This window comes from Ranitomeya variabilis, chromosome 2 (assembly GCF_051348905.1).
Source record: "Ranitomeya variabilis isolate aRanVar5 chromosome 2, aRanVar5.hap1, whole genome shotgun sequence".
NCBI lineage: Eukaryota > Metazoa > Chordata > Amphibia > Anura > Dendrobatidae > Ranitomeya > Ranitomeya variabilis.
Window position 1 is genome coordinate 781204756 of NC_135233.1, and position 23822 is coordinate 781228577.

The 23822-nt window shown below is 43.1% G+C and overlaps 1 protein-coding gene across 2 annotated transcripts in view; it reads right to left on the reverse strand.

Moving 5' to 3' along the window:
* CYB5R4 (cytochrome b5 reductase 4) overlaps window positions 1-23822 on the reverse strand; it is a 389372-nt gene that overhangs the window by 95657 nt on the left and 269893 nt on the right. For both annotated transcript variants that reach the window (XM_077289796.1, XM_077289795.1), the window contains 2 exons: window positions 13908-14048; window positions 10901-11053 (listed from right to left, as the gene is read on the reverse strand). In XM_077289796.1, coding sequence (XP_077145911.1) covers window positions 10901-11053; window positions 13908-14048 — 294 coding nt within the window. The remainder of the gene's footprint in view (window positions 1-10900; window positions 11054-13907; window positions 14049-23822) is intronic.

Genomic DNA, 23822 nt, shown 5'->3' on the forward strand with positions numbered 1-23822 from the left:
GCCCCAATCCTAACCCTAACTTTAGCCCCAACCCTAACCCTAATTTTATCCCCAACCCTAACCCTAACTTTAGCCCCAACCCTAACCCTAACTTTAGCCCCAATCCTAACCCTAATTTTAGCACCAACTCCTCTAGCTGCCGGCCGGCAGATCATGGCGGGCGCACTGCGCATGCGCCCGCTATTTTCTTAGTGAAGGAAGAAGCCGAGGGCCAGGAGGGGACACAGGAGGACCCAGGGGCACCGGTAAGTATAACAGGGTCCCCGAATCCCCGTATTTCTCTGTCCTCTGATGTGCGATCACATCAGAGGACAGAGAATTACATAGTTACATAGTTATTAAGGTTGAAGGAAGACTGTAAGTCCATCTAGTTCAACCCATAGCCTAACCTAACATGCCCTAACATGTTGATCCAGAGGAAAGCAAAAAAAACCCATGTGGCAAAGAGTAACTCCACCATGGGGAAAAAAATTCCTTCCCGACTCCACATACGGCAATCAGACTAGTTCCCTGGATCAACGCCTTATCAAGGAATCTAGTGTATATACCCTGTAACATTATACTTTTCCAGAAAGGTATCCAGTCCCCTCTTAAATTTAATTAATGAATCACTCATTACAACATCATACGGCAGAGAGTTCCATAGTCTCACTGCTCTTACAGTAAAGAATCCGCGTCTGTTATTATGCTTAAACCTTCTTTCCTCCAGACGTAGAGGATGCCCCCTTGTCCCTGTCTCAGGTCTATGATTAAAAAGATCATCAGAAAGGTCTTTATACTGTCCCCTCATATATTTATACATTAAAATAAGATCACCCCTTAGTCTTCGTTTTTCCAAACTAAATAGCCCCAAGTGTAATAACCTATCTTGGTATTGCAGACCCCCCAGTCCTCTAATAACCTTGGTCGCTCTTCTCTGCACCCTCTCCAGTTCAGCTATGTCTTTCTTATACACCGGAGACCAGAACTGTGCACAGTATTCTAAGTGTGGTCGAACTAGTGACTTGTATAGAGGTAAAATTATGTTCTCCTCATGAGCATCTATGCCTCTTTTAATACATCCCATTATTTTATTTGCCTTTGTAGCAGCTGCCTGACACTGGCCACTGAATATGAGTTTGTCATCCACCCATATACCCAGGTCTTTTTCATTGACGGTTTTGCCCAGAGTTTTAGAATTAAGCACATAGTTATACATCTTATTACTTCTACCCAAGTGCATGACCTTACATTTATCCCCATTAAAGCTCATTTGCCATTTATCAGCCCAAGCTTCTAGTTTACATAAATCATCCTGTAATATAAAATTGTCCTCCCCTGTATTGATTACCCTGCAGAGTTTAGTGTCATCTGCAAATATTGAAATTCTACTCTGAATGCCCCCTACAAGGTCATTAATAAATATGTTAAAAAGAAGAGGGCCCAATACTGACCCCTGTGGTACCCCACTGCTAACCGCAACCCAGTCCGAGTGTGCTCCATTAATAACCACCCTTTGTTTCCTATCCCTGAGCCAGCTCTCAACCCACTTACACATATTTTTCCCTATCCCCATTACTCTCATTTTATGTAACAACCTTTTGTGTGGCACTGTATCAAAAGCTTTGGAAAAGTCCATATACACTACGTCCACTGGGTTCCCTTGGTCCAGTCCGGAACTTACCTCTTCATAGAAGCTGATCAAATTAGTCTGACATGAACGGTCCCTAGTAAACCCGTGCTGATATTGGGTCATGAGGTTATTCCTCTTCAGATACTCCAGTATAGTATCCCTTAGAATGCCCTCCAGGATTTTACCCACAGTAGAGGTTAAGCTTACTGGCCTATAATTACCGAGTTCAGTTTTTGCCCCTTTTTTGAATATTGGCACCACATTTGCTATACGCCAGTCCTGTGGTACAGACCCTGTTATTATGGAGTCTTTAAAGATTAAAAATAATGGTCTATCAATGACTGTACTTAGTTCCTGCAGTACTCGGGGGTGTATCCCATCCGGGCCCGGAGATTTGTCAATTTTAGTTATTTTTAGACGCCGCTGTACTTCCTGCTGGGTTAAGCAGGTAACATTAAATTGGGAATTATTATCACTAGTCATATTGGCTGCCATGGGATTTTCTTTTGTAAATACTGATGAAAAAAAGTCATTTAGCATATTGGCTTTTTCCTCATCCTCATCCACCATTTCCCCCAGATTATTTTTAAGGGGGCCAACACTGTCATTTTTTAGTTTCTTACTATTTATATAGTTAAAGAATATTTTGGGATTATTTTTACTCTCTCTGGCAATGAGTCTCTCTGTCTCAATCTTTGCTGCCTTGATTTGCTTTTTACAGAATTTATTTAATTTTCTGTATTTATTTAATGCCTCCTCACTACCTACTTCCTTTAATTCTCTAAATGCTTTCTTTTTGTCCCTTATTGCGCCCCTTACAGCTCTATTTAGCCATATTGGTTTCCTCCTATTTCTAGTATGTTTATTCCCATACGGTATATACTGTGCACAGGTCCTATCCAGGATGCTAATAAACGTCTCACATTTTCTTTGTGTATTTTTGTGTCTCAGGATATCGTCCCAGTTAATTGCACCAAGATCCTCTCTCATCCGTTGGAAATTTGCCCTCCTGAAGTTTAGTGTCCTTGTCACCCCCCTACTACCCATCTTATTAAAGGTTACATGAAAACTTATTATTTTGTGATCACTATTCCCCAAGTGACCCCCAACCCTTATATTTGATATGCGGTCTGGCCTGTTGGTTAATATTAGGTCTAGCAGTGCCCCCCTCCTTGTTGGGTCCTGAACCAGTTGTGAAAGGTAATTGTCTCTCATAGTTGTCAAAAACCGATTACCTTTGCTGGAACTGCAGGTTTCTGTTCCCCAATCTATTTCAGGGTAGTTGAAGTCCCCCATAATAATGACTTCTCCTTGAGTCGCAGCTTCATCTATTTGCTTTACGAGGATATTCTCCATTGCTTCCATTATTTTTGGAGATTTATAACAAACCCCTATCAGTAATTTATTATTTTTTCCCCCTCCCCTTATCTCCACCCACAGGGACTCTACATTTTCATTAAATTCACCTATATTATCACGCAGGATGGGTTTTAAGGAAGATTTTACATATAGACACACCCCTCCCCCTCGCTTATCTGTACGGTCATTTCTGAACAGGCTATAGCCCTGCAAGTTAACAGCCCAGTCATGGCTCTCATCCAGCCACGTCTCAGATATCCCCACCATGTCATAATTATGCTCCAACAACATTAGTTCTAATTCATCCATTTTGTTGGCGAGGCTTCTGGCATCTGACATCGCTTTTTTTTTGCGGTCGCCGGTAAACAGTTAATTACCGGCGATCGCAAAACAGGGGTCAGTAAAAACCGACCCCGATCATGTTCTTTGGGGTCTCGGCTACCCCCGGCAGCCGAGACCCCAAAAGATCTCCCGGGTGCCGGCCGGCATTGCGCCCGCCATTTTTTGGCCGGAAGAAGACGGCGGCGCCCATCGGGAGCCATGAGGAGCACCGGGGGAGATAGGTGAGTATCGGGGGGCGATCGGGGACCCCATTTCTCTGTCCTCTGATGTGCGATCACATCGGAGGACAGAGAAATTAAATGGGAAATCGCTTTTTTGGGGGGTTTTTGCGACCGCCGGTTAACGGTTAATTACCGGCGATCGCAACCCGGGGGTCAGTAAAAAAAAACCCCGAATCATGTTCTCTGGGGTCTCGGCTACCCCTGGTAACCGAGACCCCAGAGAAAATCCGACTCTAGGGGGCACTATTCACTTTTTCCACAGCGCCATTAATTAACGGCGCTGTGGTTTAAGTTCCCTTAACTGCCGCCGTTAAAAGGCGTATCGGCAGTCGTTAAGGGGTTAAGAAGCCCTTCTACTCTGCACTCATTACATGCATTAATTGCACCTGTTTGAACTCATTACCTGTATACAACACACTTGTCCACACACTGAATTAATCACACTCCATCCTTTCCACCATGGGCAAGATAAAAGAGCTGTCTAAGGATACCTGGGACTAAACTGTGGACCTGCACAAGGCTGGGATGGGCTACAGGACAATAGGCAAGCAGCTTAGTGAGAAGGCAACAACTGTTGGCTCAATTATTAGAAAATGGAAGGAACACAAGATGACTGTCAGTCTTCCTCGGTCTCAGGCTCCATGCAAGATCTCGCCTCGTGGGGTAAGTGTGATTATGAGAAAGGTCAGAAATCAACACAGAACTGCACTGGAGGACCTAGTCAATGACCTCAAGAGAGCTGGGACCACAGTCTCAAACATTACCGTTAGTAACACACTACTTTGCATAGCACAGTATCAGATCAGCAACCTGACCAGCAGTGTAGGAGGCTTACGGGCGCCTGCTGTCAGCAGGCGCTGACAAGCCACCTCATTGAAGGACCCGGAGACCACTGGATCAATGCGATCGCATCTACTGACAGCGGCATCAGAGGAGTTAAATGGCCATGATCGGCGATAGCACCGCTCATGGGCATTGCTACGGGTTGTCAGCTGTCACATACAGCTGACACCCGCATGCGATTGCCACGGCGCTCACCGTGAGCCCGCGCGATCGTGCCGCCGTACTAGTACTGCGATTTGTAGTAACGCAGTTATCGCAGAGCAGTACTAGTATGGCGCATGTCTGGAAGGGGTTAACTGTGAGAGACACAATCTTAAAAAAAGTACAGAAAATTACATTGTATGATTTTTACATAAGGTAATTAATTTGCATTTTATTGCATGAAATATTTGATACCACAGAAAGATAGAACTTAAAATTTGGTACAGAAAACTTTCTTTGCAGTTACAGAGGTCAGATGTTTCCTGTAGTTTTTTTAACTAGTTTGCACACATTGCAGCAGGGATTTTGGCCCACTCCTCCATACAGATCTTCTCCAGATCTTTCAGGTTTCGTGGCTGTCATTATGCAACCTTGAGTTTCAGCTCCCTCTAAAGATTTTCTATTATGTTTGGTTTTGGAGACTGGCTAGGCCACTCCAGGACCTTGAAATGCTTCTTTTGGAGCCACTGCTTACTTGCCCTTGCGGAGTGCTTCAGCCATTGTCATGCTGGAAGACCCAGCCACGACTCATCTTCAGTGCTCTTACTGCAAGACACTTTTCTCGATACATGACCCCATCCATCCTCCCTTCAATACGGTACAGTCATTCTGTCCCCTTTGCAGAAAAACACCCCCAAAGTATGCTGTTTCCCTCTCCATGCTTCACTCCTCCGAGTATTTTTTTAGTGCTCGGAGATTTAGTTTTCATCACCGCAGCAGAATGATTTACATCTGTTAGCCTGCTTGATTACATGTGGGGATTCCCTAGCAACCAGGCAACCCCCACATGTACTTATGCTGGCTAACAGATGTAAATCATTCAGCTGGGGTGATGAAAACTAAATCTCCGAGCACTAAAAAATACTCGGGAGGTCATCCCGAGCGTGCTCGAGAAATCACAAGTAACGAGTATATTCGCTCATCACTATATATGACAGAAAATACCGAAAAGTGACACCATTCTAAAAACTGCACCTCTGAAGGAGCTCAAAACCACATTCAAAGATGTGTATTTACCACTCAAGTGCTTCACAGGAATTAAGGCAATGTGGAAAGAAAAAATAAATATTTAACTTTTTTTCACAAAAATTTTTTCCTTTAGACTTAATTTTCTTTTACTTTTGCAAGGGTAACAGGAGAAAATGCACCATACAATTTGTTGTACAATTTCAACTCAGCATGCCGATACACCATATGTAGGGGAAAACCATCTGGGCACACGGCAGAGATCGAAAGGGAAGGAGCGCCGATTCACTTTTTGAATATAGAATCAACAGTGCCACCACCAGCCATAGACACTTGTGAAGGTAGAGACACAAGTGACAAATAGATTAAAATACCAATAATTTATTTAGAAAAATGATTAAAAATAAATACAAATAATTTAACAGAGTGCCTCAGAATGTGGGGAATGTCTGACAGAAAAACAGTAATGGGCTAGCCTTATAAAGTGAGCATAGTCATAGCTCTAACAGTGAACAAAGAAAAACTTTTGTCAAAATAGCACTCAGATCCACTAGTATCCTGATGCAGAGTAATGATCTCATAAAAACGCAAGTAATACAAAGTACATCAACCCAACTATAAAGTATCTGCATACTGCCAAGAGTATATACAAAATGTGCAAGTGCATATGTGGAAAAAGGATATTCCAAACGTACGTCGGGGTTGAGGAAAGTCTGACACCAGCAGCCATAGCCTAACAGTCATCCACATCAAGGGAAACTCCTGCATATACAACAGCTGATCACGGTTTATTACTCCCTATATGGTGCTGACACTCTATTAGAGATACTTTCTACACATATGCACTTGAGCAAATATGCATACTTTTTTTGTTAAATTTTTTTAAATAAATATTTAGTGGATTCATATTTTTTCTTAGTTTTTTGTTCTTTAGGGATTTTTTTAAAATACTTTTTTACATTGTCCCAGGATAGGACATCACTGTATAGTAACAGATCGCTGATCTGATATTCTGCAATGCTTCTGCACTGTTCTTAGCAGGCACTGACAAGCCACCTTCCATGCAGGACCCCGCATCCCTGTGCGATGCTCCTCGATGTCGCTGTCACTGTCACTATTGACAGTGGCATCAGAGGGGTTAAACTAAGCTAGCATTGCTGCGGGGTGTCGGCTCTCACATAGAGCTGACGCCCACAGCTGATAGCAGCAGCGCTCAGCTTGAGTCAGTGCGATTGCGGCGCCGTATAGCGCATGTCGGGAAGGGGCTAAACAGTCTCAGCCTTCTCTATGGGAACTCCAGCTGTCAGACAGGCAGATGCCTATTCCCACAAGGTGACAATCGCATGTAGTTGCGCTGTTATGGAGTGATATTTTAAAACGCCACTCACTGCAGAGTAGGAGCTGGACTGCCTGCTTGCTTAAAATTTATGGGTGGATCAAAAATGGATCAAGAATTCTATCAGCCCAAACTGACAGTACAACCTAAGCACATAACCTTGTGGGGTATATAGTCCCTATGAACTTGCACCTTTAGAATTCTAATTGTTGCCTTCATTCTTCAGAAACTGAAAATGAAATATGCCAATTTTGCTTCACACTGTTCCCTTTCTGTGGAATAAAAGTGCATCAGAATAATGCCCAATGGTTCTTCATACCCCACCTCCCTTCACTGGTGATTGACAGCACTGTTTTGCCTGGAGCAAGCACTGTCTGCAGCTAAAGCTCAAGTAAACCAGTGCTTGTGGAGACACTGGGGTCAGTGGGAGCTCTTGTCCGTTCTTTAGAAAGACTGCTTGGACCAGGGCTTATACCACTGAACGCCTGCACTCTCTCCCCGTGTGCAGAAAACTGCTCAGACAACACACGGTGAGTGTAAAACAGTATGGCAATAATTTATTGAACCACCAACACACAATAGCATACAAAACCGTGGTCCCAGCAAATACCAAAGATGGTGCAAATTACAGAGTCTCACCCTTCCGCTGACTCACCGGAATTAGAGCTGCTTCCAGTGCCGCATACCCCCACTAGAGGCTCCCAGCTTTTGGCGGGTCCCCACAGCAAGGAGGTAATGACAAGCTTAGGTAGCTAACCGAGAGCAGAGAGGTATGTGGCCAGGTGACCCGATTGTCCCAACCTGTATTCTCTAAATGTCTGAGGGTTCAATGAGACAGCTCTGTATTTCTTCAGTTGTAATTATGATCCATCCTCCTTTTTATAGGTCACAACTAGGGTTGAGCGAAACGGATTGTTCATTTTCAAAAGTCGCCGACTTTTGGCAAAGTCGGGTTTCGTGAAACCCGACCCGACTCCAGCGTGGGGTCGGCCACGTGGTCGGCGAACTTGGCGCCAAAGTCGCGTTTTGTATGACGCCTTCCCCGCCATTTTTTCAGCCAATTAAGGAGTGTGGGCAGCGTGATGACATAGGTTCCGGCCTGGTTTCTGCGGCGTCATAGAGCCATATTACCGTTTGGGCTGCAGTGATTTCCGCAAACACAACATATGCTTTGCACGGAGGGGAGAGGGAGAGGGAGAGGGAGAGGGAGAGAGAGGGAGAGAGAGAGAGAGAGAGAGAGAGAGAGAGAGAGAGAGAGAGAGTCCACATTGACTTGCATTGGGTTTCGTGTTCCGGTCCGGGGCCCGACTTTACAGTAGAATCGACCGATTTCACGCGATCCGACTTTCGAGAAGGTCGGGTTTCACAAAACCCAACTCGACCCTAAAAAAGCAAAGGTCGCTCAACCCTAGTCACAACTATTCATTCAGTATTTCCACCACAGGCTTGGGGGAAGGTGGAAGGAGGCCATTCCTCACTGCTGGAGTATTCAAACAACATGCATAGATTGTCCTTCATATTGAAGATCACCAATAGGTCAACATATTAACAAACATTCAAACATTGTGTCTTTGTTTCCAAAAGATAGTAGAACTATACTAGGACTGAAATACTGGGACAGATACAATAGCTAATCAGCAGTCTGTCAACAAATGCAGCCAGTGAACAATAATTCAATGACAATAAGGGTACTGTCACACAGTGGCACTTTGGTCGCTACGACGGTACGATCCGTGACGTTCCAGCGATATCCATACGATATCGCAGTGTCTGACACGCTACTGCGATCAGGGACCCTGCTGAGAATCGTACGTCGTAGCAGATCGTTTGGAACTTTCTTTCGTCGCTGGATCTCCCGCTGTCATCGCTGGATCGTTGTGTGTGACAGCGATCCAGCGATGCGTTCGCTTGTAACCAGGGTAAACATCGGGTTACTAAGCGCAGGGCCGCGCTTAGTAACCCGATGTTTACCGTGGTTACCAGCGTAAAAGTAAAAAAAACCAAACCGTACATACTCACATTCCGGTGTCCTTCAGGTCCCTAGCCGTCTGCTTCCCGCTCTGACTGACTGCCGGCCGGAAAGTGAGAGCAGATCACAGCGGCGACGTCACCGCTGTGATCTGCTTTCACTTTACGGCGGCACTCAGTCAGTGCGGGAAGCAGACGGCTAGGGACCTGAAGGACACCGGAATGTGAGTATGTACGTTTTTTTTTTTTTTTTTTACTTTTATGCTGGTAACCACGGTAAACATCGGGTTACTAAGCGCGGCCCTGCGCTTAGTAACCCGATGTTTACCCTGGTTACCCGGGACCTCGGCATCGTTGATCGCTGGAGAGCGGTCTGTGTGACAGCTCTCCAGCGACCACACAACGACTTTCCAACGATCACGGCCAGGTCGTATCGCTGGTCGTGATCGTTGGAAAGTTGCAGAGTGTGACAGTACCCTTAGGGTCAACAGTCATTCTCACATGAACTCTAGGTCATGTCCCTGGGCCTACTGAAAAAATATATCTGGATAATTCAGATTAAATACGATGTCGCCACAGTGCTATCACTCACCAGTTAGGGAGAAGGAGGCATTTGCTTAACATATGATGTCAGTTTTGGCTGACAAACTCTCTTTAACGACCCCAGACATATCCATATGTCCTTGTTGAAAAGGCATTCCTGGCCTAGGATGTATGGATACGTCCTGGCTCTGTGCATGCTCGAACGGCGCCAGGTGTTCAGCGAACATGACAGCTAACACTCGGTTGTCATGGCAAGGAGCAGTGCCCACAACACTCCTGGCAGTTTATCCCCTAAATGCTGCGATCGTTATCGACATCATTGCGAGGGCCCGATCATTGCCATGATGAACCGAGGTCGTCAAGACGACATCCGGGTCACCAGGCTATGGCAATCTTGCATGGCCTAAGAGGTTGTGTCATTGCAGCGCTGACAGTTATAAAGCATTGCTTTGCTCGTGCATTGCTATGCTTTATAACAGCAAACAAAGTGGAAAAAAATAGAGGGATGAAGTAAAAAAGTATCTGAAGAATCTTTCAAGAATTTTTAAACCTAACCCGCTACAAATAGAAAAGAAAACCTACTCCATGTGCATATACGCTTATGATACAGTTTTTTGAACCAAATACGGGAGAGGATGCAAAAGACAATAGAAGTATCAGTTTTTCTTTTACACATTTCCTTCTTTCGGGATCTACTCCCGGCCTTCGGCTGGAAGAAAACCTGGAGATGCAATTCCAGTCTACACTGGTAAACCTCAATTTAAATCAACAGTCAATGGTTTTGCAATTATTTCATTTTTTATTTTCAGATCTAGCTTTTCTGCTACTTTGCTGCCACAATCACAATAGCTGTTTCTTTGTAATACAACACTCAGATCAAAATAACAGTGGGGTCATTTGTTTCTAATTCTAAAGTAACAATCAATATGGCAGCACTTTTTTTTTAGACTTTTGCAAAAAAAAAAAAAAATGACTGCAACGACAAAGTAGAAACATATTCTCACATACTAAATCATGTTTACAATTTTGTTGGAATTTATTTTAAATTGCCTTTAAATGTTATGGATAAGTTGTTCTCAAAGGCTTGCACGTCCCTCTAAATGTGGCATATTTGGGGGAAAAAAAAACAAAGTCGGCACATCTGTGATTAAATTTAAAATTGATTCCTCCATTGAAAAATTACATGGGTTGCTTCATCGTAAATATAACTTTTTAACGGAGAAATCAATAAAGAAGAATCAATTTTAGATTTACTCAAGGCTGTGCCGGCTTTCCTTTCTTTTTTGCTTTTGTTTGATGTTCCTCACTTCACAGTTACATCCATTTTCTGGTTTCTTCATTGTGTAACAAAAAGCTACATAGATAAGTCACAGCAAACATGAATTTATTTATATTTATGACTATATGTACTCACAGTCAGTGTATTGAAAAAGTTGATTACATTTCTCTAAGCTTTTAATATAAATTTCACATATTTTCTTTAAAAACCCCAAAAACGCAATGTCTTACCCAATTCTAATTTATCGATGTGTGGAGTGAAAGTTCCATTTGTGTAGATTTTAATCATCATGTAAATATAATTCTTATCACAGAGAGTTGACTGTAAAGAGTTGATTACTAAGTCCTTTGACACCGGTGTATACGGCTTTACTAATTCCATATCTGAAACAAATACAATTACAGCAATTAAAAATTGACCAAATCCAACTTGGATGGAGGTTTACCTTGACTGCTCAAAGTAGCTTCTTACTCAAAAAAGGTATAATCTCTGAACTAATATAGTGCACTAACAAGAAGAAAATGGAGCACAATGTCCAAACCACGTGAATTAATACAAAAAATATAAATTTATTAGACATTAAAACTTGACAAAATGAAATCAAACAGTATCATCTGTAAATAGCACAAGCATTAGGATCAGGTAGACAAGTGGCTGCAGTGTCCTCAGTAGTCAAATCACATATATAGATATAGTACCATAGTGTCAATATATGTTGGAATAAGTGGGGGAGATGCAATAGAAACTAATATAACCGCCCAAGTGCGCATAAGGAGTGTCCTATTCAAATGTTGTACTATAGACCTTACCACAAGGCTATTGGTCTATATAGCCATTTATTACTGATGGTTCCATTGTTGGTCTATATTTGAAATATAGTGCACTAGTAGAAAATCACAACTGATAGAAGTTTTTAGCCTAGTTTATCTTGAAGGGAATCTGTCAGCAGGATTTCACACCCCAAACTATTTATATGCGCATGTAGCTTTTTCAAAGACAAGTCCAGCAATAACTTTACAAGGGCAGTCTGTTCCTACATTATGGCTCAAACGTATCTGCGAGGAAAACGGACAAGTGCAATCCAATACAAAAAATCGGCTTGCACTCTGACCTATGTCAATTTTTTTCTCAGCTCAGATCAGGATGAGAAAAAATATGAGACTAGCCAATGCAAGTCAATGGGTGTGATAAAAAAACTTGCACGGCATTCGGACCATGCAAGTGCTGTCCTATTTTTACACACCCATGTCCTTTGAAAGGCAAATCATCTGCCGAGTAAAGTGTGACCCGACAGAATACAATAGATATATACACATAGAATAGATAGATATAAGATGTCAGTGACATCTATTAGCACAGTACTTGTGTAGATCACTGTACATGTACTTTATTACTAAATACATTATTGGATGTTTTGGGTTGTCATTATGATTTAAAAAGATAAAACACAGTAGATTAACAATAAACGGCTTCACCCAACTATTAGTCATGAGTGGAGAAAAAGTTTTGGTGCTTTTATATTTTGAGAAAAAAGGCCAAGAAAGCAAAAACTCCGCAGGGGTATGTAAACTTTTGAGCACAACTGTATATTTTTTCACTTTTTAAATGGATTAAATAAAATGTGATCTTTATATACTGTATATATATATATATGTATATATATATATATATATATATATATATATATATATATATATATATATATATACTCACCGGCCACTTTATTAGGTACACCATGCTAGTAACGGGTTGGACCCCCTTTTGCCTTCAGAACTGCCTCAATTCTTCGTGGCATAGATTCAACAAGGTGCTGGAAGCATTCCTCAGAGATTTTGGTCCATATTGACATGATGGCATCACACAGTTGCCGCAGATTTGTCAGCTGCACATCCCAAAGATGCTCCATACAAGGCAGGATGGATCCATGCTTTCATGTTGTTTACGCCAAATTCTGACCCTACCATGCGAATGTCGCAGCAGAAATCGAGACTCATCAGACCAAGCAACGTTTTTCCAATCTTCTACTGTCCAATTTCGATGAGCTTGTACAAATTGTAGCCTCAGTTTCCTGTTCTTAGCTGAAAGGAGTGGTACCCGGTGTGGTCTTCTGCTGCTGTAGCCCATCTGCCTCAAAGTTCGACGCACTGTGCGTTCAGAGATGCTCTTAGGCCTACCTTGGTTGTAACGGGTGGCGATTTGAGTCACTGTTGCCTTTCTATCAGCTCGAACCAGTCTGCCCATTCTCCTCTGACCTCTGGCATCAACAAGGCATTTCCGCCCACAGAACTGCCGCTCACTGGATTTTTTTTCTTTTTCGGACCATTCTCTGTAAACCCTAGAGATGGTTGTGCGTGAAAATCCCAGTAGATCAGCAGTTTCTGAAATACTCAGACCAGCCCTTCTGGCACCAACAACCATGCCACGTTCAAACGCACTCAAATCACCTTTCTTCCCCATACTGATGCTCGGTTTGAACTGCAGAAGATTGTCTTGACCATGTCTACATGCCTAAATGCACTGAGTTGCCGCCATGTGATTGGCTGATTAGAAATTAAGTGTTAACAAGAAGTTGGACAGGTGTACCTAATAAAGTGGCCAGTGAGTGTATATATATATTAGAAGCTGGGTCTATCACTTTTCATGGACATATCTATCTAACACGTCAAGAAGGCATGCTTTCCAGGCTTTCCCACTGCGTGGATCAATTTTGGAAAGGGTGAGCTGGATAATTTTGTTTATTTTAACTTCATTACATTTTACAGTGTCCCAACTTTTTTGAACTGTGGTTGTATTAATACATGTTATTTTCTTTATATATAATTACGTGCCATCCACTCAAACACAGCAACTATGCCTCAACATTACATCATGACCACATTAGATTTTCATTTATTATGAAACACTGCACAGGTCCTGAAATTCCTGCACATAATTCTTATCGCCTTTAAAATGATTTTTTTCTGAATAGTGCTTGCTAGAAAATAATTAATCAAAGTAAACCACAAAATGAATCCATAATCTTCCAGAATGCTAGTATTCCAATAAAATGTAAATTAATACAATGTTCCAAGCTAAACTTACATAGTTAAGGAAGCTTTATTAAATTAGGTTGTTGAGGCACTTTTTCCTTTGTTTTTTTAAGATAAGCGTTAAGAAACAATTGCTGCCTGTGTTTTTTTCCATTACATTTTTTCCATTGTAGTGTAAAAATATAAGTCATAAAAATAATTTTTCTACCTTCAACTGTTAGCATTAGGTAAACATGATGACCCACTGGAACCTGAAGATGACAACAACGAGGCAGTTCAAAGCAAAATAATTTGGTATTGTGATTGATGTCTGTTTTTGAAGCTAGTCGGCATTTTCTGTAATAAAGTCCTATGGAAAATAATTATAAAAAGCACATAAGTAAAAAAGGAGACAAATATTCTGTATAAACAATCAAAGTCAGAGAGTTAAGATTTTCCTAAATGGTCTATGTAAATGAGTCAGTATAATATTCATATCATCAACCATTATTTTATTGGACAAACCTCCCAATGATAACAGTATTTTTTCTTCAAAATTAAAGAAAGAAAAATACTCAAAATTCACGGTTCCAAATTATTATGCACAACAGAGTTTCCAAACAGAAAAGAACTGAAAATGGTCATTTGTTGAATTTGCAGGATTAACAGGTCACATTTACTGAAATCACATTTCAGGCCAAGTTTGTTTTAGTTTCTGCTTAAATTTATTTGCAAAATGTCAGAGTAGCCTCCCAGAGGTGCTGTTTTGATATGAACTGCCTCTCATCCTCATAGATCACATGCTTTAAGAACTGCAAGGATATGTCCACACGTTCAGTATTGGGCAGTGCTTTGGACGCAGCACATGCCCGCTGCATCCAAAGCGCGGCCGGCTTTTGAAGGCCGGTAATTCCACAGGTATTCATTGAACCGTGCGGAATCACTGCACCCAATATAATGTACAGGTCCGTCCCGCATGTCCATCTCCGCAGGTGAGCCGCAGGCGTCTGTGCACGCATAGTGGGCATGGGATTTCTTGTAATCCCATCCACTATGTTGTAACATCTGGCCGCTGCGGGTTGGATGCCGCGGATGATGATTTTGCTACAACTGGCATGGTTCTTCTTTTTGTACCAAGGAAGAAATTGGTTAGTCAGAAACTCTATATACTTTGCCGAGGTAATTGTCACATCTTTAGAGACCATAAAGGGGTCTACCAGATCTTTCCCCATAATTCCAACCCAAAACATGACTCCGCCACCTCCTTGATTACGTCTCCCACTTGTTGAGACATGGTAGCCAGCCACAAACCATGTACTACGCCATCCTTTTGGAACATCCACGGTTGCATGGCACTCAACAGTAAACAAGACTTTTAAAATTAGTCTTAATGTACCGGTATGTGTCCTGGCCTATTGCAACCATTTCTGATTGTGAGCACTCTTTAGGGGTGGCCGAATAGTAGGTTTATACACATTTGCAATAATTTAATACTTTTCAGCAGCAGAGAGGTCCTTTTTCTGTCCCATATTACTGGAAACCTATGGCCTGCTTAATAATGTGGAATGTCCTTCTTAAGTAGTTTTTCTTTAATTGGGCTCATCTGGCAAACTAATTATCACAGATGTTTGAGATTGATTTCAGTTATCCAAAGAGTCAATCACCTATAATGGAATCCTAAAAGAAAACTACATGCCTCCTATGAGGAAGCTGAAGCTAGGAAGTCATTGGACCTTTCAACAGGACAACAATACCAAGCATACTTTGAAGTACACCAAGGCTGGATTTCAGAACTCCTGGAATACTCTGGAGTGACTGGCACTTGAACCTCATAAAAAATATTTGAAAGGATTTGAAGAAGGGGTTACAGAACACAAGCCCATGAATATTACTGAACTGAAGGCCACTGCCCACGAAAAATGGACTAAGATTCCTTAGGAATGTGGGTATGTATCATGTTTGCAGTAGGGCATAATAGTCAAAAGTGTACTATTAACTAAGAAACGAGCTTGTCATGAAGAGTTTGAATGTTTAAATTGGTTTTCTGGATCCAAAACTGAACTTAGTCCAAAGTGTCTACATATTTCATATAATAATCATATCACTTTTCTAATATACCACATTCCAAATTATAATGTAAATTGGATTTAAGTGGTTTCAAGCAATATGGGAAGGAAAAATGATAGACTCAAGGTCTACAAAAATTCAATTTTCAACAGCAGAAAAATAAAAAAAGGCAGGAACACTTACCTGCCCAGATCTTGGAACAAATGCACTGCAGGGTGCAGCCAGCCCATAAAGCAAGATGTTAGCAACACAGGTGCAAAATACCAGATCAACAGCCACTCTCCACATACCCACTCCTGGAGGGGGTGACTGCCAGTATACAATTGCACAATAAAGGCCAACATAGGGTGTTGTTCACACAATGGTACTGCATAGTGTCTGGTTCACAGCCTATTAGTCACGCCTCTACTTTTCGATTAGGCGGGCTGGCCAGTACACTCTCAATGCATCCCAGTGCGAACACCCCTCATGCGAGACCAAACTTGTTTGGGCTTGGCTGCACCCCGAAAAATATAGTGCAAAAAATATACAAAAATAGTGAGGTATTGGTTGATATTTTGGCCAAAATACGCAAGCTCGTAACCCGCGCCAAGGGTCCCCACGCTTACGAGTCCTACACTAAACTAAATAGCAAAGCCACTAGAGACTCAAGGTCTACAAAAATTCAATTTTCAACAGCAGAAAAAAAAAAACAATACCTCACTATTTTTGTATATTTTTTGCACTATATTTTTCGGGGCGCAGCCAAGCCCAAACAAGTTCGGTCTCGCATGAGGGGTGTTCGCAGTGGGATGCATTGAGAGTGTACTGGCCAGCCCGCCTAATCGAAAAGTAGGGGCGTGACTAATAGGCTGTGAACCAGACACTATGCAGTACCATTGTGTGAACAACGCCCTATGTGGGCCTTTATTGTGCAATTGTATACTGGGCAGTCACCCCCTCCAGGAGTGGGTATGTGGAGAGTGGCTGTTGATCTGGTATTTTGCACCTGTGTTGCTAACATCTTGCTTCATGGGCTGGCTGCACCCTGCAGTGCATTTGTTCCAAGATCTGGGCAGGTACAGTAAGTGTTACTGCCTTTTTTTCTTTTTTTCTGCTGTTGAAAAAAGAAGGAAAAAGGATCTTTCTGCTGCCAAAAAGTGTTAAATAGTGCAATGTCTCGTACAGGCCATAAAAACATTAGCTAATTTACAAAAAACTAAGTGTGATCATTGTACTGTGAAGAGATTTGTGGGTGATACAGAACAGATGGGTTTGTGTAGAGAAAGGTTTATGCCATGCAAATTCATCGGATTAAGAGAGCAGCTGAAAATGTGAGTACCTCTGGAGACCCTCAAACCTCAAGGTGTAGAATCATCCAGAGGCTTGCAGTTGTGCATAAACCTAGTAATCGGCTACCACTAAGTAAAGTAAAAATGGTTGCAGTCAGGCTAGACATACATAAAGACTCATTTTAAAACACTGTTGTTTACTGTTGAGTGCAGTAAAACCCTGGATGGTCCAGATAGCCATCATGTCCCAGCAAGGCTGTGATGTTGGTTCATGTGGATGACGCATCCCTTCATCACCCGCAGTCTCCTCAGCACAGCGGTCCTACATAGGCGTACTTCTCTGCCCTGTCGAGGGCAGAGCAAAGTACTGCAGTGCGCATGCTCTGGGGCTCTTTGACCTTTCCCGGCACCTGCACACTGCAGTAATTTGCTCTGCCCTTAACAGGGCAGAGAAGTACTCCTGCGCCGAGGAGACGCGTAATCCACGTGAAGCAAGCAGGAGGGCGGCATCACAAGAAGAAGGAAGGCACCGGACCAAGACCAGTAACGCCCCTCAGACTGGACCTCCCCGCTGGTGAGTATAATAAAAGTTATTTTTCTTCTCTTGCAGGTTGTGTTGGGTCAGATATATAGAATTATAAAAAGCTGTATACCAGCCCTGAAAGGTGATGGCCGCATCTCTTACTGGCCAAACTCGGTGACAGGTTCCCTTTCAGTTTCTCCAAGCTGTTGCACTGCTAGGGAGCATCACAACAATGTTAATCTACATGTTAATAACATTATCGCACCTGACAGGTTCCCTTCAAGGGAAAGCTGTCACTCTCTGGGATGCTTTTAAGATATTACTATGGGCATACATGTAATAGAATGAAAAAGGTAAGACTGGTCTAACCATTCTATTACCTGTATGCCCATAGTAATAGATTAAAAGCGTCCCAGAGGGTGACCAGTTTCCCTTGAAATCATGTTCAATGATTTGCAGCAGCAGTCTTATGATGACCTGAGACCAGCGGTGCACACATGACACTGGCCCAGGAGGGAGTATAGGATTTGTATATTATCCTACCCCAGCGCCATTGACGATGAACATCCGTGAATACCATGGAACAAAAAAAAAAAGGGATTTAAAAAAATCTTTAAAGTAGATTCCTGCCTTACTCTGGTAGCAACCCATGCTGTATGCTATTGTTGTGTAGGATATGTGTACCCAGTCCTTTTACGTGGACAGATATATTGAATGCTGACTGATGCTAATTTAATATCCTAGCGCATGTTGTGCCTATCGGGAGGCTTCCATACAAAGTATCATCTCCGCTGACTGATATCGTCAAGGAAGAGGAAGATCCTGGCAATGGTCAATCCTTTCGTTCTCAGGTATATAATCTGCTGTCAGATGATTTGGGCAGGAGTCCCCTTGTAGATAACACAAGAATTCTAGTCCGAGCGTTCCTCTATATGTGGGAGAAAGCTGATGGCTGAATGATATGTGCATGGGGGTCTAAACAGTGTGCTATGAACAATCAGTTGGGCTATCATTACCCCATGTCAAAAGCCATAAATAAATTTCCCTTTCCTTTAGGATGCTTATTCAGAAATTGCCTGTTTGCTGAGTTTTTCCGGGATCTGGATATTATTCCTTCTGACATCATTGCTGGGTTAGTTTTGCTGCACCACAGACAGAGAGCAAAGCGTAACGCAGTGCTAGATGAGGTATAATCCCCGTAGCCCTCAATCACTACATAGGCTGCTATGGTCATAAAAGGAGAGAAACTCGTAGTGTAGTCTCCCCTAGGTTCAACCCCACTGAAAACCATTGGAGTATCCTCACGCGAAAGACCTTTAGAGGGTGGGAGGCAGTTCACATCAAAACAGCAGCTTTGGAAGCCTATTCTGACATCTAGCGAAGAAATTAAAGCAGAAACTCTCCAAAAACTCACAAATTCAAGAGATGTAAGAATTGTGAAGGTGATATCAAAGAAGCGGTCCAATGTAATCATGTAACTTGGCCAGTTGAAATGTCTTGGTTTGGAATAGCTTTTAATTTCAGTAAGTGTGTCCTCTTAACGCTGCAATTTAAAATGACCATTTTCAGTTCTTCACAACCTATAAAATGTTTGGAAACGCTGTTGTGCATAATAATTTGGAACGGTGCATTTTGATTTCTTTTATCTTGGAAAACAAAAAAAATCTTATCAAATTTCATTTATACCCCAACAGTTGATGCTTTGAACATAATACAAACTCATTTGCATCGGTCATTAATGATAAGCAGAAACATAGTATTTGCATAATAATTTGGAACGCAGTGTATAGTTTAATTAAAAATTCCCTACCGCTCCCTCTCTTCTTCTCTACTCCATTCCTTTTTTTCTTTGTTGTTTTTTAATCTTCCATTTTGATGACAATGATTGAGAATCCCCAGTGCTTGGGATACTAAAATGGGACAACATTAGGAGGCGGTGGCTGTGGTCACTGCCACAACTTCCTCCCCCACACCCAAAATGAAGCGCAATCAGTGACATCTGTTTCAGGGGCTGATCTAGTCCCTGCTGTACTGACAAAGCATTGGTTATCGATTCCAATGCATGCCGAGTATGAGCTACATGCTTACAGTTGTATATGAGACTGCGCAGTGACAGTATGGTCACTGGCTGGCTATAAAGAGAAGTGACAAGCCAGCAAAGGAGTGCTAGTGTACATTGAAAAGGAGAGAAGGCAGCGAGCAAGCAGTGCAAAAACCAGCTCCGGCTCCAAAGCATTTGTTTTGGGGCACAGCTGGTCTCAACTCTGCTCTCTTATTTAATTCACTCTTATTTGACTGACTTATTGCAAACGGGAAAATTTTTCAATTTTGCTAATAAACCTAATTTGCAATAGGGTTGAATAATTTTGATTGCAACTGTAACTACACACATAGAATAACACAATATTAGATACGTTGGCTGCACTATCAGATAATTTAAAGGGACCATGTTGTCACTGAGTTCCATATTTAACTAATGCTATCACAATGTTACCTTTTCAAATGTGCCCCTGTGGAAATGATAAGTGTAAGCATAAGCCTGAAAAATAGGCATTAGACCTACCGGTAATTAGGTTTCCAGGAGTCCATCCTGACAGCACCCTGGAGGACGTCCTCCTCCTCCTTGCCGGGACAGGAAACACACGAGAGTTTAAAGGTCATGTCCCAACCCCAATTCCTCAGTGTTGTAACAAGAACCACGTCATGGAAAATGCAAATAACACTTTAATGACAGAATCATATTACATCATATGACATATCAACAAGCCAGGGAGAACTATCAGTGCTGTCAGGATGGTCTCCTGGAAACATAATTACCGGTAGGTCTAATGCCTATTTTCCAGGACGTCTCTCCTGACAGCACCCTGGAGAGCACCAAAGCACCTCCCTAGGGTGGGATTACCGCATGGAGAACTTTCCTACCAAAAGAGGTCTGCTGACCAGACAGTACATCAAGTTTGTAGTGTTTGCAGAAAGCGTCAGCACTGGCCCATGTTGCTGCCCTACAGATCTGCTCTAATGATGCTCCTGCCCTCTTGGCCCAGGAAGCAGATATCCCACGTGTAGAGTGGGCACATAGACCTGCTGGATTAGAAATCCCCTTAGCTTGCGATTGAGGCCTTAGAGGCCTTTTTACCCTTATTATTTCCCCCAAAAAGAATAAACAGGTTTGGATCCATCCGCCAGGAACTGATGGCCTCTAGATAATCTAAAACCGCCTGTCTGACATCCAGAGAGTGAAGGGCTTTCTCCTTCGCATTGGAAGGGTTGTTACAAGAGGAAGGTAACACTATCTCCTGATTTCGTTTTTTTTCAGAGCCTACCTTTGGTATGAATGAGGGATCTAATTTCAGGATTAAACTATCCTCCCTGATCTGGAGATATGGGTCTTTGGCACATAGGGCTTGGATCTCCCCCACCCTCTTAGCCGTGGTGATTGCTACTAAGAATGCAGTTTTCCGTGTGCAAATTGATATAGGCATATTCTCGCCCAGAGCGTATGATCCCTTACACAAGGACCTGAGGACCAAGTTAAGGTCCCAAGGTGGAGTCAACTGCCTAATGGTGGGGCGCAGCCTCTGAGTAGCTCAGATGAACCTTACTATCCACGGGTGAGATGCTAGAGGATAGTCAAAGAAAGAGCTTAATGCTGAGACCTGCACCTTCAAGGTGCTTGGTCTAAGGCCCTTGTTGAACCCTGCCTGAAGGAAGTTTTAGATTCTAGGTATGTACGGGGTATCTGCCACAACATCAGACCTGCCACCCTCCAGACAGAATCGTTTCCATATTTTTAGGTAAATTGCCAATGTGACTGGTTTTCTACTGGCCTGGATAGTGGCTATGACCTGATCTGATAAGCGTTTAGCCTTCAAGATGTCACTTTCAGGATCCAGGCTGAAAGATGGAGTTCCCCTGGGTTTTGGTGGTAAATCGGACCCTGGTGAATGACATCCTCCCGAAGGGGAAGCTAGATTGGGTTGTCGATCGCCAAGGCCCCTAGCAGAGGAAACCAGCTCCTTCTAGGCCAGTACGGGACGACCAAAATGACCTTTGCTCGGTCCTCCTTGATCTTCCGTAGCACGGCTGGGATCAGCACCAGGGGTGGAAACGCATATGAGAGAGGTTCCACCCACCTTTGGCTCAGGGCATCTATCCCGTCTGGAAGATCCAAAGGGTTCAGAGAGAAGAATTTTGAGACCTTCGAGTTTCTTCTGTTTGCAAACAGGTCTATCTTGGGGTTTCCCAACAACGACATAACTCCTGGAAGATATCCTGGTTCAGCTCCCACTCGGTTGGGCACACCCGACGTCTGCTTAGGTAATCTGCTATCACATTTTGAGACCCTTCCAGGTGAATTCCCGTTATGAATAGAACCGTACCTTCTACCCAGCTGAATATTTTTTCCGCTAGGTCCTGCAGTGGTCGGTGTCTTGGGCCTCCCTGTTTCAAGAATGAAACTATTGTCATGTTGTCGGACAATATCCTGACATGACAGTTTAAGAGCGTGAGACAATTTCGTCATATCTATGCCGATTACGGCACATAGTTCTTTGAAGTTGGAGGATCTCTCTTTGATGTCTACTGGCCACCTGCCCTGGAGAATTCTGCCCTGTAGATAAGCTCCCCAGCCCTACGCGCTGGCGTCCGTGGTGACTACTACATAAGGGGAGGTGGACCATAACACTCCCACCTTTAGATTCTCTGTCTGTGTCCACCAGCGTAGAGACTACTGTACTGGTCCTGATAGCCTCATAGGACCGTCTAGTGAGGATTGGCGGCGATCCCAGATGGACAGAATCTGTCTCTGCAGTAGTCTTGAATGTGACTGTGCCCATCTGATGCATGGAATACATGCAGTCATTAGGCCTAACAGTTTCATAGCGACCCTTATGGAAATTTGGTGTTCCATTAGGTACCTGACTCGGACTCGAATTGCCTCCAGCTTGTCCTCTGGTAAGAGGGATATTCTGCGTCTGGAATCTAGACACACTCCCAGGAAGATCTTCCTGTGATCTGCAATCAGGTCGGACTTCTGCCAGTTTATGACCCAGCCCAGGTGTTCCATTACTGATATTGTCCAAATTCTGTGATCTGTCAAAGTCTCCACTGATCTTGCCACGAGGAGAAAGTCGTCCAGGTATGGAATTAATATGATACCCTGGTTTCTCAGGAAGGCCACCACCTCTGATACCAACTTCGTGAAGATACGGGGCGCTGAAGCAAGCCCAAAGGGGAGGCATTGAAACTGGTAGTGGCAGGTCTGGGTTGGCAGAGCTACCACGAACCTTAGCAGCCTCTGTGATGAGGGATGAACAGGGACCTTATTGTAGGCACTCTTCAGGTCAAGAGTGCACATTACAGAATCCCGATCTATGAGATGAATTGCCGACCGGATAGATTCCATTCGGAACCTTTTGTATCTGACCCAAGCATTCAAAGGTTTTAGATTTATAATAGTGCGGGTCTCGCCGGACGGTTTTGTGATGGAAAATAGGGAGGAGTATTGTCCCCTGCCTACTTCTGACGGGGGAACCGGAATTATGACTGCCGAACTGAGCATGTCCTGCAAGTCTATCAGTATGACAGAGTCTGCTGAAACTATGGTAGGAGAGATGTACCTTTCCGGAGGAGGGGAGTAAAGCTCAATGCTGTATCCCTCTGCTATGGTTCTGCGAACCCACTGATTCTGAGTGATTTGGGCCCAATTTCCTGCAAAATGATGTAGCTTTCCCCCAATGCAAGTGGCGTCACTGTGTTTTGGTTTTGGAGGTCGGGCTAAAGAAGAAACCTCGGTTCTTATTACCCTGGCTACGGGAACCTCTGTAGGACCCTCTATTGGACCTACCCTGCCCTCTGAAGTTGTACTGTTTTCTGGAGAAGAAACCTCACCAAAAAGGGCTGAGGCCGTTTAGGTTTGTCCTCAGGGAACCCCTTGTTTTTGTCAGAGGCTGATTCTAGAATAGTATCTAAGGCTGGCCCAAATACCCTTAGCCCTGAAAATGGGATGGAGCAGAGCTTAGTCTTAGAGGCGTTATCTCCTGACCAAGATCTTAACCACACAGCCTTCCTAGCTGCATTAGACAGGGAACCGTTTCTGGCTGAAAATCTAACCGACTCATAATGGGAAGGGAACTTAGAATGTCAGTCCTAGGGGTCTTATTGGAAAAATGCTCTTCCAACTGACCCATCCATAGGTACATAGATCTGGCCACCGAAGTGGCTGCTATGTTTGTCCTAATTAGGGCCGCAGAAGCTTCCCAGGCCCTCTTTAGGAGAATGTTAG